The sequence below is a fragment of the Xenopus tropicalis genome, chromosome 4 (genome assembly GCF_000004195.4).
Source record: "Xenopus tropicalis strain Nigerian chromosome 4, UCB_Xtro_10.0, whole genome shotgun sequence".
NCBI classification, from domain to species: Eukaryota; Metazoa; Chordata; class Amphibia; order Anura; family Pipidae; genus Xenopus; species Xenopus tropicalis.
The window spans coordinates 85748005-85761547 of record NC_030680.2 but is presented as its reverse complement, the minus strand read 5'-3'; the positions used below and the strand labels follow the sequence as shown (position 1 = coordinate 85761547).

At 36.6% G+C, this 13543-nt stretch overlaps 1 protein-coding gene across 7 annotated transcripts in view; it reads left to right on the top strand.

The window, feature by feature from the left end:
* The first annotated feature begins 1120 nt into the window (after positions 1-1120).
* The window catches only part of patj (PATJ, crumbs cell polarity complex component), a 114893-nt gene continuing 102470 nt past the window's right edge, over positions 1121-13543 (top strand). For 6 of the 7 annotated variants that reach the window (XM_012961547.3, XM_031900899.1, XM_012961550.3 and 3 more), the window contains exons 1-5: positions 1121-1224; positions 6100-6158; positions 6234-6415; positions 10147-10347; positions 13203-13342. In XM_012961547.3, coding sequence (XP_012817001.2) covers positions 6137-6158; positions 6234-6415; positions 10147-10347; positions 13203-13342 — 545 coding nt within the window. In that variant the 5' untranslated portion in view covers positions 1121-1224; positions 6100-6136. Of the gene's footprint in view, positions 1225-1267; positions 1360-6099; positions 6159-6233; positions 6416-10146; positions 10348-13202; positions 13343-13543 lie in introns of those variants that run through there. The other variant, XM_031900898.1, reaches the window with a different exon arrangement.

The following is a 13543-nucleotide window of genomic DNA, read 5'->3' as shown; positions in this document are numbered from 1 at the left end:
TTCTGTTTAGTATTTGAGCAGCTATCTGGTTGCTAGGGTCTTATTTACCCTAGCAACCAGGAAGTGGTTTGAATGAGAAACTCAAATATGAATAGGAGAAGGACTAAATAGAAAAATAAGTAAAGCTGGCCATACACGCACCGATACTATCGTACGAAACCTCGTTTCGTACGATATTCGGTGCGTGTATGGCATGTCGGCGAGTCGACCGATATCGCAGGAAGCTGCTGATATCAGACGACTCGCTGATCGGCCAGGTTAGAAAATTTTGATCGGGCGCCATAGAAGGCGCCTGACCAAAATCTGCCGTTAGGGCTGAATCGGCAGAAGGAGGTAGAAATCCTATTGTTTCTACCTCCTTACCTGCTGTTTCAGCCCTGACGGTGTGTGGCGGATCTGACGATGTTTCGTGCAACCGATGGTCGCACGAAACATCGTCAGATCGCCACGTGTATGGCCAGCTTTATACATGATGTAGTTGCATGGGCTAAAATATAATGGAACACAGGTCTATTGGAAGGGAAACTTAATCTGACAAGATAATATCTGATGGTGTCTGACCAACTTTTTATCCTTATTAAGATACATTGACTGTGGGATTGTAGATGCAGGAACAAAGCACACAATCAGACTAAAGACTATCAGATCCAACTTTACATGACAGCCAATGGAAAACTAATTTTGCGGGATCCTACATAATCTTGTGCTATTTTTTGGTGTTGCATGAAGGATCAAATTAAATCTGACCACAAAATTTGATTAAAATCTCCCATGGAATTTAGCCCATAATCAGCAGACATGCCAAAGTTACACACAGGAGAAGTACACTGGACGCACGCCACCAGCACTAAGCATACACATACAGTATACACATACACATAGATACGATACAGCTGCCTTGCTTTGTTCCAGTAAAACCAATGATCTGTAGCAGTTTAGTCCAAGCGCTTAGCCTCATTTAAGCAGTTCAGCGGCATTTACCAGCAGCATTATTCCAGCCCACGTATCTGAGGAACCGGTTCCTTGGTGTGACAGTTCCTGTTATTCTCAGCTTTCTTGCATTCCACCTGCGCTGCCTTGCCTTTACCTTTCGGCAGGGAAGCACGACGTCACGGCTGTGATTGTACTTTGTGTTACTTGTAAATAAAGCTTGCGGAAAAAAAAAACTTTCTCCAAAGTGCAGCTGCCACAGGCTTGGAGTGATTGGAGTGAGCTGGGATTGAGGTATGTGCCAAGCTGAACTGTGCAAGCTTCTGTTGCAAAGCTCAGCTGTGGGAGGTAGGGGACCCTGACACTGAACAGGCTTTATACTCAGGCATTTATTTAGTTTATTCCAACCAGGTGCAGTCCCTGTTTCAGGTAACCAACCACACCCTGCTGAATGTCACACAGCAATGGCTTTGATTGCAACATAATTCCCTGCTCTGTGTTATTGGGAGAGAAGCAGGAAGTGGCATACACTGAGAGATCTTTAAAAAAAACACAAGCAGCTTTTTGTTTTTACATTAGTCTAAAGGCTAATTTAGCTTTAATGCTGCTGTTAACTATGAGCTATGTGTGCGTGTCTAATCTGCTTTGTTTACAGGAGACAGCAGGTGTTGTTTATGTATATGCCATGGAAAGGGGGTTGTTCCCTGCACCTTAAATAGAAAAGTAAAAGCTGACAAAGTACATGAACATTTCTTTACTCAAAGGACTTAAAGTTGTCTTACTATAAAAATATTTTGGGTGATACATTTCCTGTACCAAGTAACCACTTCTTTTGAAATCTGATATGCCCTTGAAAATGATTTTCTTTTGCTGCTAAGAAAAATACAAGCAACATTGTGCATATGCTTCCATTATTTTACTTCTACTGTTTCTTACATTAGAAACTTTTTTTTCTCTTAGAGCACATTAAAACAAGAAAAAATGTTGTTTTATGATAAAAACAGTAGGTAATTGTTGCTTGTCTAATATTTCCAAGTATGCTTCATATTACCTAAGGTTAAATCGTCTGGGAGCTGTAGTTCTGCAACATCAAGGTTGTATTCTTAATGCAGTATTGCTCGATATAACATTTCCCTAGTTCTGCATGGGGAGTAGCCTGATTAAAAGACAAAATAATCCTCTAAAGAGAATCCCACCTAATCTCGTACATATGCTTAGTTCCTGCTAGAAGCTGTAAAGCAGGACTGTTTTAAAAAAATCCATTGTATGTGTGATTACAGTGTAAAATAAAATAAAAAATACATAAATCTCTATGTAAAATAGCAGCAAACATCATGACTAACTGTCATTCAGTGACACTAGTAAGTAAGTAAGTGCTGCATACAAAGTGCAATTTCAGGTGGAATTTACCAATTTGTTTTACTCATAATACAGCATTTCTTCCCATTGTTCCACAGTAAGTGTGACTGTGTATGGATTAGAGCAGGGAGTTTTGCCGCGGGCGACTAATCTCCCCGTGTACCAGAGCCCTTATGCAACTGCATCCAAGTTGCACTTGGCCGTTTATACATACAAGATACCATTGTGCACAAATTTGTTGAAGTGAGGATTGCATAATTACTGGTGCTCAGTGTTAAAAGTATGTCTGCAGTTGATTTTTCAAGTATTCTGGCCTGCTAGATGCAGTGCTCAGTGGGAACCCTGGAATTAGGCTAATGCCAGAAGAGGCATAGGGCGTATATTTTCGGCAAGCAGAAAAACGATTGAAGAAAATACTGCCCTACGCCTCCTACTTGTACCTGCACCCGAATGAATGGAATATGCTCTGGGGCAGGCGTTTTTATGCGTATTTCGGCTACATGTGCCTGCACCCGAGCGTATTCCATTCGTTCAGGTGCAGGCACAAGTAGGAGGCATTGCCGAAAATATACACCCTACGCCTCATCTGGCATTAGCCTTACTGCCACCTTTATTGCGGCTCCATTGATCCCTTGTATAATTAGGTGGATTTGCATGCAATTTATTACAGACTGGGCAGGTGTAATGTTGTTTTATGTAAAGTGTGAGAAATGTATTTAAGCACCTATGGTGTTAGGTACCTATGCTGTTTTGCTGTTTTTTATGGCATGGCTGACATTCAGAGTGTTTATAAAAAATTGGAGGCCTGTTAATCAAAGTTCAAATTTGTGAATTTTCAAGTTCTTTTAATTTGAAAAAACTGGAATACTCTCCAAAAAAGTGAAAAACCTAGAATTAAAAAAAAAAAATAAAAAATTTCTAGGATAACTCCTATTGACTAGCTTTTAGATGCCAAATTATTCAATTCATTCTTTTTTCAAGTTTTTGTATGCTTTGTGCAGCGGATTATGGTTGGTTGTTGAAATATTTCTGGCCAGCTCATTACTAGTGTGCATGGCACCTCATTAAAGAAGCTTGGGGCAATGTGTTTTAAGTGAGTTGAGCCAGATAGGTTAGGTAGCGGTTCTACAGAAAGTCATTTGCTTTAAATATATTTACAAAAAAATCGTGGGTATGACATGTTTTAGTATCTCTTCTTAATACAAATTTAAAAATTCAGCAAGGAAATTATAAAATGTTTAAAATGGAATCTTTTAAGTATTTCCTATGTAGCTCATTAAAGTCAGGTAATTCACTTTAAAATTTCTGCAACTTCACAAAATGTTAGTAAAATATATAGATTATGCTGAACAACATGACATTAAATTCTCCTAAAAACACTACGTCTCAGTCACAATGAAAGTTTATCGCGAAAATATGCACTTGTTTAATTGTTATGCAGCAGAAATCCCTATATTGAACACGTCAACATTTTTCTCAGTAAATATATTTCTAATGGGGGTATTTGACATAATCAACCCAGGTAATTCATACATACAAAGAAATCAAAACAAAAAGTCCATAAATTAAGCTATGCGTAATAAAGTGGAATGACACAGAGAATAAGTATTGAATACGTGAAGAAAAGGAGGTGCAAAATGGCATGGAAAGCCAAAAATCCTACTGAAATCTGTCAGTATTTAGGGGGCAGGAATGTTTTCTGTCAGAGCAAATTCATATCAGCTGGTTTAGTCCTAACTGATGGCCTATAAAAGGGTTTCTCATTACCAAGGTATCACACAAGAAGCATCTACTGATGGGTGAAAGCAAATTTGAAACCTTATTGTTGCAAACATGTTTAGGGGGGAAATAGCACTGCACATCACCCCAAAAAACACCATACCAACAGTGAAGTTTGGAGGTGGGAACATCATAATGTGGGGCTGTTTTTCAGCATATGGTACTTGCAGGCTTTATATAATTGAAGGAAGGATGAATTGAGAAATGTACCAGGACATTCTTGATGAGAATCTGCTGGCTGCCATCTACCAGGATGCTGAAGATGAAACTAAGGTGGACATTTGAGCAAGACAAAGATCCCAAACACACAGCCAAGCAAACTCTCAATTAGTATCAAAGAAAGAAAATAAAGCTGCAAGAGTGGCCTAGTCAATCACCAGACTTGAATACAAATAAAAATCTATGGAAAGAACTGAAGATCAAAGTTCATAGAAAAAGCCCCTGGATTTCATGTCAATTTCCCCATTAGAAAAAAAAAATAGAAATATATATATATATATTTTTGGTGTAAGTTTGTTTCGGTCCTACACAGAGGAGAACCGAAAAGTTGATAAAGTTCCTCTGTGTAGGACCAAAACGTCGACTTAAACCATTACATTTTTGCACAAAAGTCCCATGAGTGCTTTGTGTTCTACATGCTGATATACAGTATATTTACTGGAATAAGCACAGCACTCCTAGGATTTAAAGAACTGTGAACCAAATGTAAATGCAAAAATAGAAAGGCTTATTACTTAACGTTTCAGTCTCACACAGAAACCTTTCATTTGCTGAGAAAAACGTTGACTTGTTCAATACTTATTTTCTCTGCTGTATCCCCACACACAGTTTTATATATAAGCTTTATATGTAAGCTTTATTTATTTTACATTTAACATCTGTGTTCCATTAATGTATGGTAGCCTATGTAAACATTTATTGAACCATGAACAGATTCCTTCCAGAGATTTGTCTGATTATAAAAATTAATTTTCTCAACTGTGTCTACATGGCTTCATTAAAATGCTCTTGAGAGCTCATTGGAAAGACGCTGTTAACCAATACTGGCTGATGGCTGATCCTCATTTTATCTTGGTGCTGGGCTCTGTTTGTGTGATGTTTGGGGCAACCGCATGATGACTGATGTTCAGGTTTATGCACTGTGTTTATGGAGGTTACTATAAGTCCATCATTCATTATTCCAAGGCACAGGTTTATTAGGCAGGATTGATGCTACTAAATGGCATTGCCCTTTTTCCAGCCAGTGAATAATTTACTAGTTCAAATATTTGCCAAGCAATGAATCCTGAAGAAAAATGCAGACAAAGTTGGGCAAAACCTCTTTGGTCTAACTACTTTCCTGGTAACTGAGACATAACCACTCCTCTGCGTTTCTGCAATAATGGGTTTAATTGAACAAAATTTTAATGGTATCTCAAACTCAAAAATTTCATAAAAACACACGTTTATTCAAAACTCCATGTCAAAAACAAAACATACATATAAATTGGGTCTGTGTGTATATTTTCTTTTTAAGAGAGTTTTGAATACATTTTTATCTTTATGAAATTTTAGAGTTTGGGATACCATTTCAATTTTGTTTGCACAGATGTCCTTTGATCTGGGGGTAGTATCCTTTTGCAGATTCACTCTGGAACACAACCCCACATTCTTACAAACTTTTTTCTTTTAACTTGAAAGTTTTTATGTGTTTTTACTAAATTGGGCAATTTCTGGAGTATTTTTCAATGTAAAGTTAAAATTAGTCTATCTTGGCCAAAAAATGTTTAGTAAATAATATCAGTAGGAAAAGCCATGATAATTTACAGGGAACACAAGGATATTTTGTATTTTACTTGAAGTGAGAATAATGTAAGTTGAAAAATATGCCCCAAAATAGAGAGACTTTTCCTATTTTAATTGTATGTGCTTCAGTGGAAGCAATTATACCAATTAACTTGATAACTAATTTATTTGCATCTGTTTTCTGTTGCTAGAACTATTACTTTGATTTACAATATATTGATTTTCATGTGGCGTTTATTCTTACAGGTTTCATGTGGATTTTGTCCACTACTAAGAAATTAATATGCCAGAAAATATGAACACAGGTAAAATATTTTATTGTATTCATATAGTAATACCAAATAATACTTGGTTGACCCATTTTTTTTTGCTTATTTCAGGTACTGTTACAGTAGATAAGGCCCAGGTCCTATTGATTGCGGAACGACTGCAGAAAAAACTGAAAGACAAGGGGGATCTTTCTCACCATGAAAAAATGTGTATCTTGAGGGACACTCTTAAGAGTCCTCTCTTTAACCAAATTTTAACAGTTCAGCAGTCAATAAAACAATTAAAGGAGCAGGTGAGTACAATAATTGTACTAAAAACAGTTTGCTTCCAGTCCACTCTCTGATATGGCTGGACTCAGGCACACTGTCAGCCTGGGTGCAGACACACAGAGTGGATTTAGAGTCTAAATAATTTAAGACTATTATGCAGTGCTTTGCTGTTTTGTCTAAACAGAGAGTTTTTTTTCTCAAAATATTTTCTCAAGAAATGAACTGTTTGTCCTACACAGTGTAGTGAAGTATCAAATATTAAGGTACCAGATATTCTTTCAATTTAAGCTTTATTCTGACTGCAGCAAATGGCTTTTTTTGTTGTACTCAACAGTCAGTACAACAAGATAACAATGTAGTGAAACCTCTATTACTTTGAACATGCCTAACTGATATGTGGTAACCAGTTGGGAACGGAAACCTTGATATAACCGGTGGTTACCCTAACATAAAGTAACTGTTCAGCGGTTGACTACCATTTAGACAATCTGCTACTGTCATTTACTAGAAAGTCACAATCCAGATGTTCTTAGGGCCCATACTTTTTTTTTTTTTGTCTCATAACAGCTTTTTGCAGTTATGTGGGATAGTGCCAGTTTTTGTGCCTGCTCTGTGTAGAAAAAGTGACTCATTCTTGGATTTTTTCTGATATTTCAGTAGGCAGCATGTTTACACAACACAGGACCAGCGAGGCTACCATAAACTAATTCACTGTTGTATCTCAAGGAAACAGTGGCATGATTGCTTTCATTAAGGGTTACATTTAAATAAATCTGAAAATATTGGCATGGTATCTGTTATACTCATATCTGCACAACCATCAGCATAACTTTACAGTGATAACAGATACCATGCTAGTATTTGCAGATTTATGTAACTGTAACCCTTAATAAAAGCAATCCTGCCACTGTTTCCTGACAGTGAATTAGTTTACGGTAGCCTTGCTGGTCCTGTATTAAACATGCTGCTTAATGAAATATCAGGAAAAAAAAATCTAAGAATCAGGGATCTGTTACCAGGAAACTAGATATCCAGAATGCTTTGTATTATGGGAAGGCCATCTTCCATAAAGTCCATATTAAGCAAATAATTCATATTTTTTTACATTTTTTTTTTTCTTTTTTTTACTAATAACAAATCATTACTTTGTAGTAAGCTGCATGAATACATATTGGTGGCAAACAACCTTTGGGGTTTAACTTCATGTTTACAAAGTTTAAGTAGACTTACAATATGTCATTCCAACTTGAGGAAAACTAGATTAGAAAAATAGATTCTATACCTGTTCTCGATGTGTAATATTTAAAAGTTTTAGTATACTTATAATTATACTGTAAAATACAGTTACAAACTGCTGGCTGGAAATGCACTTAAAGTGGAAGAAAATGTAGATTGTATCTGTGTTAGCAGGGTATCCAGTGCTGACTAACAACTGTGCATAGGGAAATTACAATTGACAACTAGTTTCTACTTATATCTTTCTAGAGAGGTAATTTACCATAATCCAGGGCAGAAGTACAAGAGCCCTTGCACCACTTAGGGGGGAATTCACAAAAGTGGTGATATTCTGACAAAATAAAAGTGGAGATAGATTTGTCGGATTTTCCACCTAATTCACAAACCTCTATCTCCACTTTTGTGAATTTGTTTTCATATTTTGTCATTTTCCCGACAATTTTTTATGAATTTGCCTTTAGCTCTTAGTAAATCTGTCGGTGCCATCAAACCCAGTCCCACAGCTACAGGAGCCTTGGGGTAAGGAATTTACCAACAGGATTTGGCATTTCATTTGCCATTTATCATTTCACTTTGGGGGCATTTCCTGAGGGGTAATTTTAGTTTGCCCAGGGAAACTATACAACATTTTGTTCAGGACAAGCTGGGCTTTCTAATGTTTTCTATATTTACTCATTACTAGTCAGCAGCAATCCGGCCCACATACCAACATGCCCAGTAAAAAGAGGTCCAACAGGACTAGGATCCACCGGGTTTTTATCCAGTGCCCTGTTGGGGCCAGTCCAACCCTGTACCCCAATATTCCAGTTTGGGTGCCAGTGTGTATGTGCTGTTTGCTAATCGCCAATATGGCAGTTGGGAACAGGTGGGGACTAATGCTGTCAGGCAGCTCTGTAGTTCTGGATATGCTATGGGGGCACAGATAAGTTGGGGCAAATGTCAGTGAAGTTATTACAGAGGGGGCACTGCTGCTAAAACTAAAAATTTGCCTGGGAGGCTTTACTTTTCCTTTAAATAAAAATGTTTACAATATATTCACTCAATGTTATTATTGCCTCATTGATTAAGCAAAAACTAGCATAATCATGCAAATGTGAGGTAAAAACTTTTTATATATAAGATATAAATTGAACTTTTTTTTAATCAGTGTTTTACTTGTTTATAAAATGTTAATGAGGCTTTTAGCACCTATTTTTTTCTAGGGTTATACAGAGACTTGCCCCCTAACAATAGTCTGCTAATCCCCATTAATATGTTAATTACCCCCTACCTTAGGTGTGAAATGGAGACTGGGGGAAACAAAACAGAAGAGATTAGAATTGATCTAACAGAGTTATACTGAGCTTCACTCCATTTTGAAAATGACTGGGAAAAATGTCAGGAAAAAATGTCGTTAAAACGTTGTATAAATGTCGTTTAAACGACAAATTCACAAACGTGTCTGTAAACTGTCTTTCTTTCACCAAAAACGGAAAAGTGGCGGTTGAGTCGGAATTTAGGCGGATTTCTGTCTGTGAATCTGGAGAAAGTGTTTTCCACCAGTTTTTCCACCACTTTTACTCCAAAAAAGGGCTAACTCCACTTTTGTGAATTCCCCCCATAGTGTCCGTAGAGAACACTTATTCAGGTTTTAGCTCTGCACCATGCATCTCATTAAAAAATCCAGTATTGCAGAGCACAGCATCCGCTGGCACAGGACAGTTCTAATCTGACTGCCCGTCATAGTTCAAATGGTAATTACAGGACCCCATTATAGACTGTGCTTGCTGGCACTTTTAAACGTGAATCTGACAAGGCTGATCCTGCCCTTGTGAACCTTGAATCAGGTGACAGTGAGTGAGCAGTTAATAGGGGTTCCAAAAAGCTGGTAATTTTATGAGCTGACGTTTGTGCTGAGGCTTTCCAACTCTTGTGTTTTTTCAGTTAAAATTTTCATACCAGTAACAGTTCAGAGCATATACACAAGTAAAAAGTTTGATATCAAATTATTATTTTATAACCAACTGGAGCTGGAACTTTTTTCTCACAATGATAAGCCCTCTATGAGACCAATATGGTGGATCCATCTAATGTACATAAGAACCAGTTCTGTGCAGTTCCCCAGCACTGAGTGGGGATGTTCTTTTTCATTGTGGCTACTGGCTGACAAGGCATGAATATCATCCTTGGAGGCTTACTTCATTGGACAGTTCTTGGTAAAAGACCAATAAATGTAATACAATTTCAGGTAATCTAGTTTATCAGCCCATTTATTTTGTATATTACAAACAGCATAAAAGTTCCACCTTAAGATCTAGGCACTGGCTTTAATGTATTCCCTTTTATGCCCAGTTTCCCAGGAAAGAATATATATTTTTTTCATATATCTAACACACATTGCAATTTGTGTAACCGTGTTTAAATGTATAATGCTGGATATTACTGCTAGAAGTGCTCTGTTGTTACCATCTATTTTGGTAAGTTGAACAAAACGTTTTTTAATTAACTTAGGCAACTTGGATCAATTTTATTTCCTCAGCTCAACCGAATGCCAGCTGACCGCTCTGCAGAATTTGATTTCACAAAGAAAGGTTTATTGGTATTTGAAGCTGACTCTTCCGCACACTTTGGGAACAAGAACAACTCTTTGTCCTTTGACAACTTTGTTTCATCTCAATTACCTCTTGTTAGCCCTTACTCAGAAGATGAGTTTAACAGAAAACTTCAACAGATGGCAGAGGTAAGGCCATGAGGTTCCCCACATTCAAAAGAAGATGCATTTTTTTGGAAATATTATTGTTGACAAAATTATTTTACTATTATTTTTACTATTTTACTATTGTAATCAACTTTAAGTTAATGTAGTGTGTAACATTAGAAAATATTTGCACAGTCTTTTTATCTCTGCAGATTTACCTTTTCTTATTTGCTGAATTGTCTTTAGGGAGAAGGCTGCACCAGTGAGTGTTTGTACCGAAACTTATTGGTGAGCTTAGCAGAGTGTAACTTCAGTCTGGTTATCTCTAATGAATTGAATTAACAGTTATGTCAATCTGCCTTGCCAGATATGCTGAAGTACAGCATACAACTCCATGCCTCGTTATTGCAAAATTATATGTTACAATGAAGGGTTTTATGATATACAGAAGAAAAAGTTGAGTATAAGTAGGCGCACATCAAGGAGCAGGTTTATCAAAATTTTGAGCTTGCATTTTTTTTTTCAATTTGAAAAAAAGTGCTAGAAAAAACTTGAATCTACACAAGACTATCTTTTGTTTTTAACCATAGTTCAAAGAAAAAAATCACATGAAGAAACTTGGCAAGTAAAAGCTGCTGAGTTTATGTAGAACATGTAAATTGTCTCAAGCAACTTTCTTTTCTCCAGTCTATTTAAACGTTCAAGATATTCAATGAAACAAGGCAGGACCAATTTGGAAGCTAGGTATTCCCTCCAGTGCCAGTTGGCACATGTGCACGCTACAGCCATTCAACCCTGCTAAACCAACTGTGTGCCTGGAGCGTTGTTCACATGTGTTTTAACATTTTCAAATTAAAATAGTCTTTTAATCATCCTGTGAAGATAGACTGTGCTATGCTTCTTTTTGAATGAGGTCCGGGATTGCTACATTTTTCTGTTCCCCTGTTCCTCCAAACAAGTGATTTGAGATATTCAGCCTGCTTGAAAATCAACAGAAGAATGTAATATTCACTTGTGTGTGTGTGTGACTTTTCTTTCTTAAGAAAATGTAACTGTAACCATACTCTTTTACTATACAAGTTCTTTTATTTAATATGCTCAAGAATAAAGAACATGACTGTGTAAAAAAAAAAAAGTCCCATGCATCTGATCACAAGCTCTATTCATTGACCTCATGTTGACCAAGGGAGTGTGCTGTCCTTTTTAGGGATTAGTTAAAGTGGCTTCCCTGTATAGCCAGGGAACTGCTATACTAAAATTACAAAGGTGTCCATATAGGCCCATCCTTCATATCCGGCCTTCTTGATAAATTGTGATGGGCAGAACAATAGTCCAATAGCTATTTACTCCATGAACTCAGGGGGTTCTACAGTCCCTTTAATTTGTTGCATAAACACATCAATTCCTTCAGTGTTAGGTTTCTTGTTATATATATTTATTTATATTAATAAGCAACCTAAAGGACTAAAGGGGCCAAACGATCGAATTATACTGGCGGTAAGGGGCAGTCGGTTCAAGGACCGCATCAACGAGCCGATGTGGTCCCCGATCCGACTGAATTTTCTAACTTGGCCGATCGAGATCTGGCCAATTTCAGGCCAGATATCGGTCGGCCAGGCCCCTCGTTTCTGCCCCTACACGGGCAGATAAGCTGCCGAATCGGTCCAAGGGACCGATATCGGCAGCTACAATCTGCCCGTTTATGGGGACCTTAAGGAATAGTTTGGTTGGTGTTCCAGGTTTTACTTCTATAGATTAGGCTGTCTGGAAAATTTACTTTTATTATGTGGTAGCTATCTAGATAGATATTTTAAGTCAATTTGCAGTTGGTATTATTTGATTTTATTTTTGAATTATCTACTTTTTTTCTTTGTTCTGCAGCTTTGCATCTTATTAATTAAAAACATAAATGTTGAAGAAATTGAAATGTTGCTTACAATAGGCCCATCTGTAACATACTTAATCTGTCATCCCATTGGCAACCAAAAGAATACTTTGCATAGGAATCACAGCTCTCTACAATATTTAACATGCACCTTTTCTTACATAAGCTGTGTGGCAATTTGAGACTTTTTTTTATTTAAAAATAAGGACCATTTTTGTTTGCCTAATTAATTTGTTTGACTAATGAACAAATTAAAAGATGAATGTATGAATAAATATAATTACTGTTTATTTGGTATATTTGAAATTTAATTGGCCCTTTTACATAATATCAAAATGTGAAGTGTTGCGGTTGGTTCTAATGGAAAATAGAAAACTATTTAGATTTAATATAAGAATAATTAGAAATATAAGATTAAAATTCTGATGAATGGGGCAGTGAGCACAATAACCATCATTTACAAAGTAATTGGAATAGCACTATTTTACCCCTTTATAATAAACTTCCAAATTTTTTTTGTGAACTAAGGTTTACTAAATATTTGATTACTTTATTTGTTTTGATACCAAGTAAAGTATTACTACAGAGCTGGATGCTGGGATCTTTTTTTTTTTTTTTTCTTTTTCAGTGCATGAAAGAAAATTGTTCTTTGTGTCATTTTGGAATATTCAATTTAGGAAAAATGCATTGCCAAACAGCAGTTAATTCAGTCTTCATCCATCCAGGAACCAATCCTACAACTTATTTAGCTGGAGAATGAAGTGTGAAAATAGTTCTTAAATTCCCTGAGGTTTTAATGCACGTAGCTGACTGCATGTGGTGTTCTTTGTTATAGTGAAAGTAATGAAGTGAGATCCTCCACAGAATTAATTTATTATCAAAGTGCTGAGTTTGTTCTATCTAACACAAAATAATTTTTTCTGAGTTCACCAGGCTCAGATTAGAGATTGAACATGTTGGCAAAGACATAAACTCAACAAATCAAGTTTCTATTTGTTTTATTTTTCATTAGGGCAGGCAAATTGAGTATATAGATATAGAGAAACCTTCTGTAGGAGGCCTTGGATTTAGTGTGGTAGCACTCAAGAATCCCACTGTGGGAGAGGCTGGAGTATTTATCAGAGAAGTTCAACCAGGAAGCATCGCAGACAAGTAAGATTTACATGTATTTTGCCTTTGCAATCATTTTTTACTTTTTCTGTTTCTCTGTAGCGATAGTCATAATTTAGTAAAAGAAAAGTTTCACATGTCAGCATTATAGAAAATGTATGGGAGGCAAATTGTCTTGGTAAATTTACTGTGACCATGTATTTTAGTGCAATAGCTGCTATTGTAATGATGGTAATATTCCCC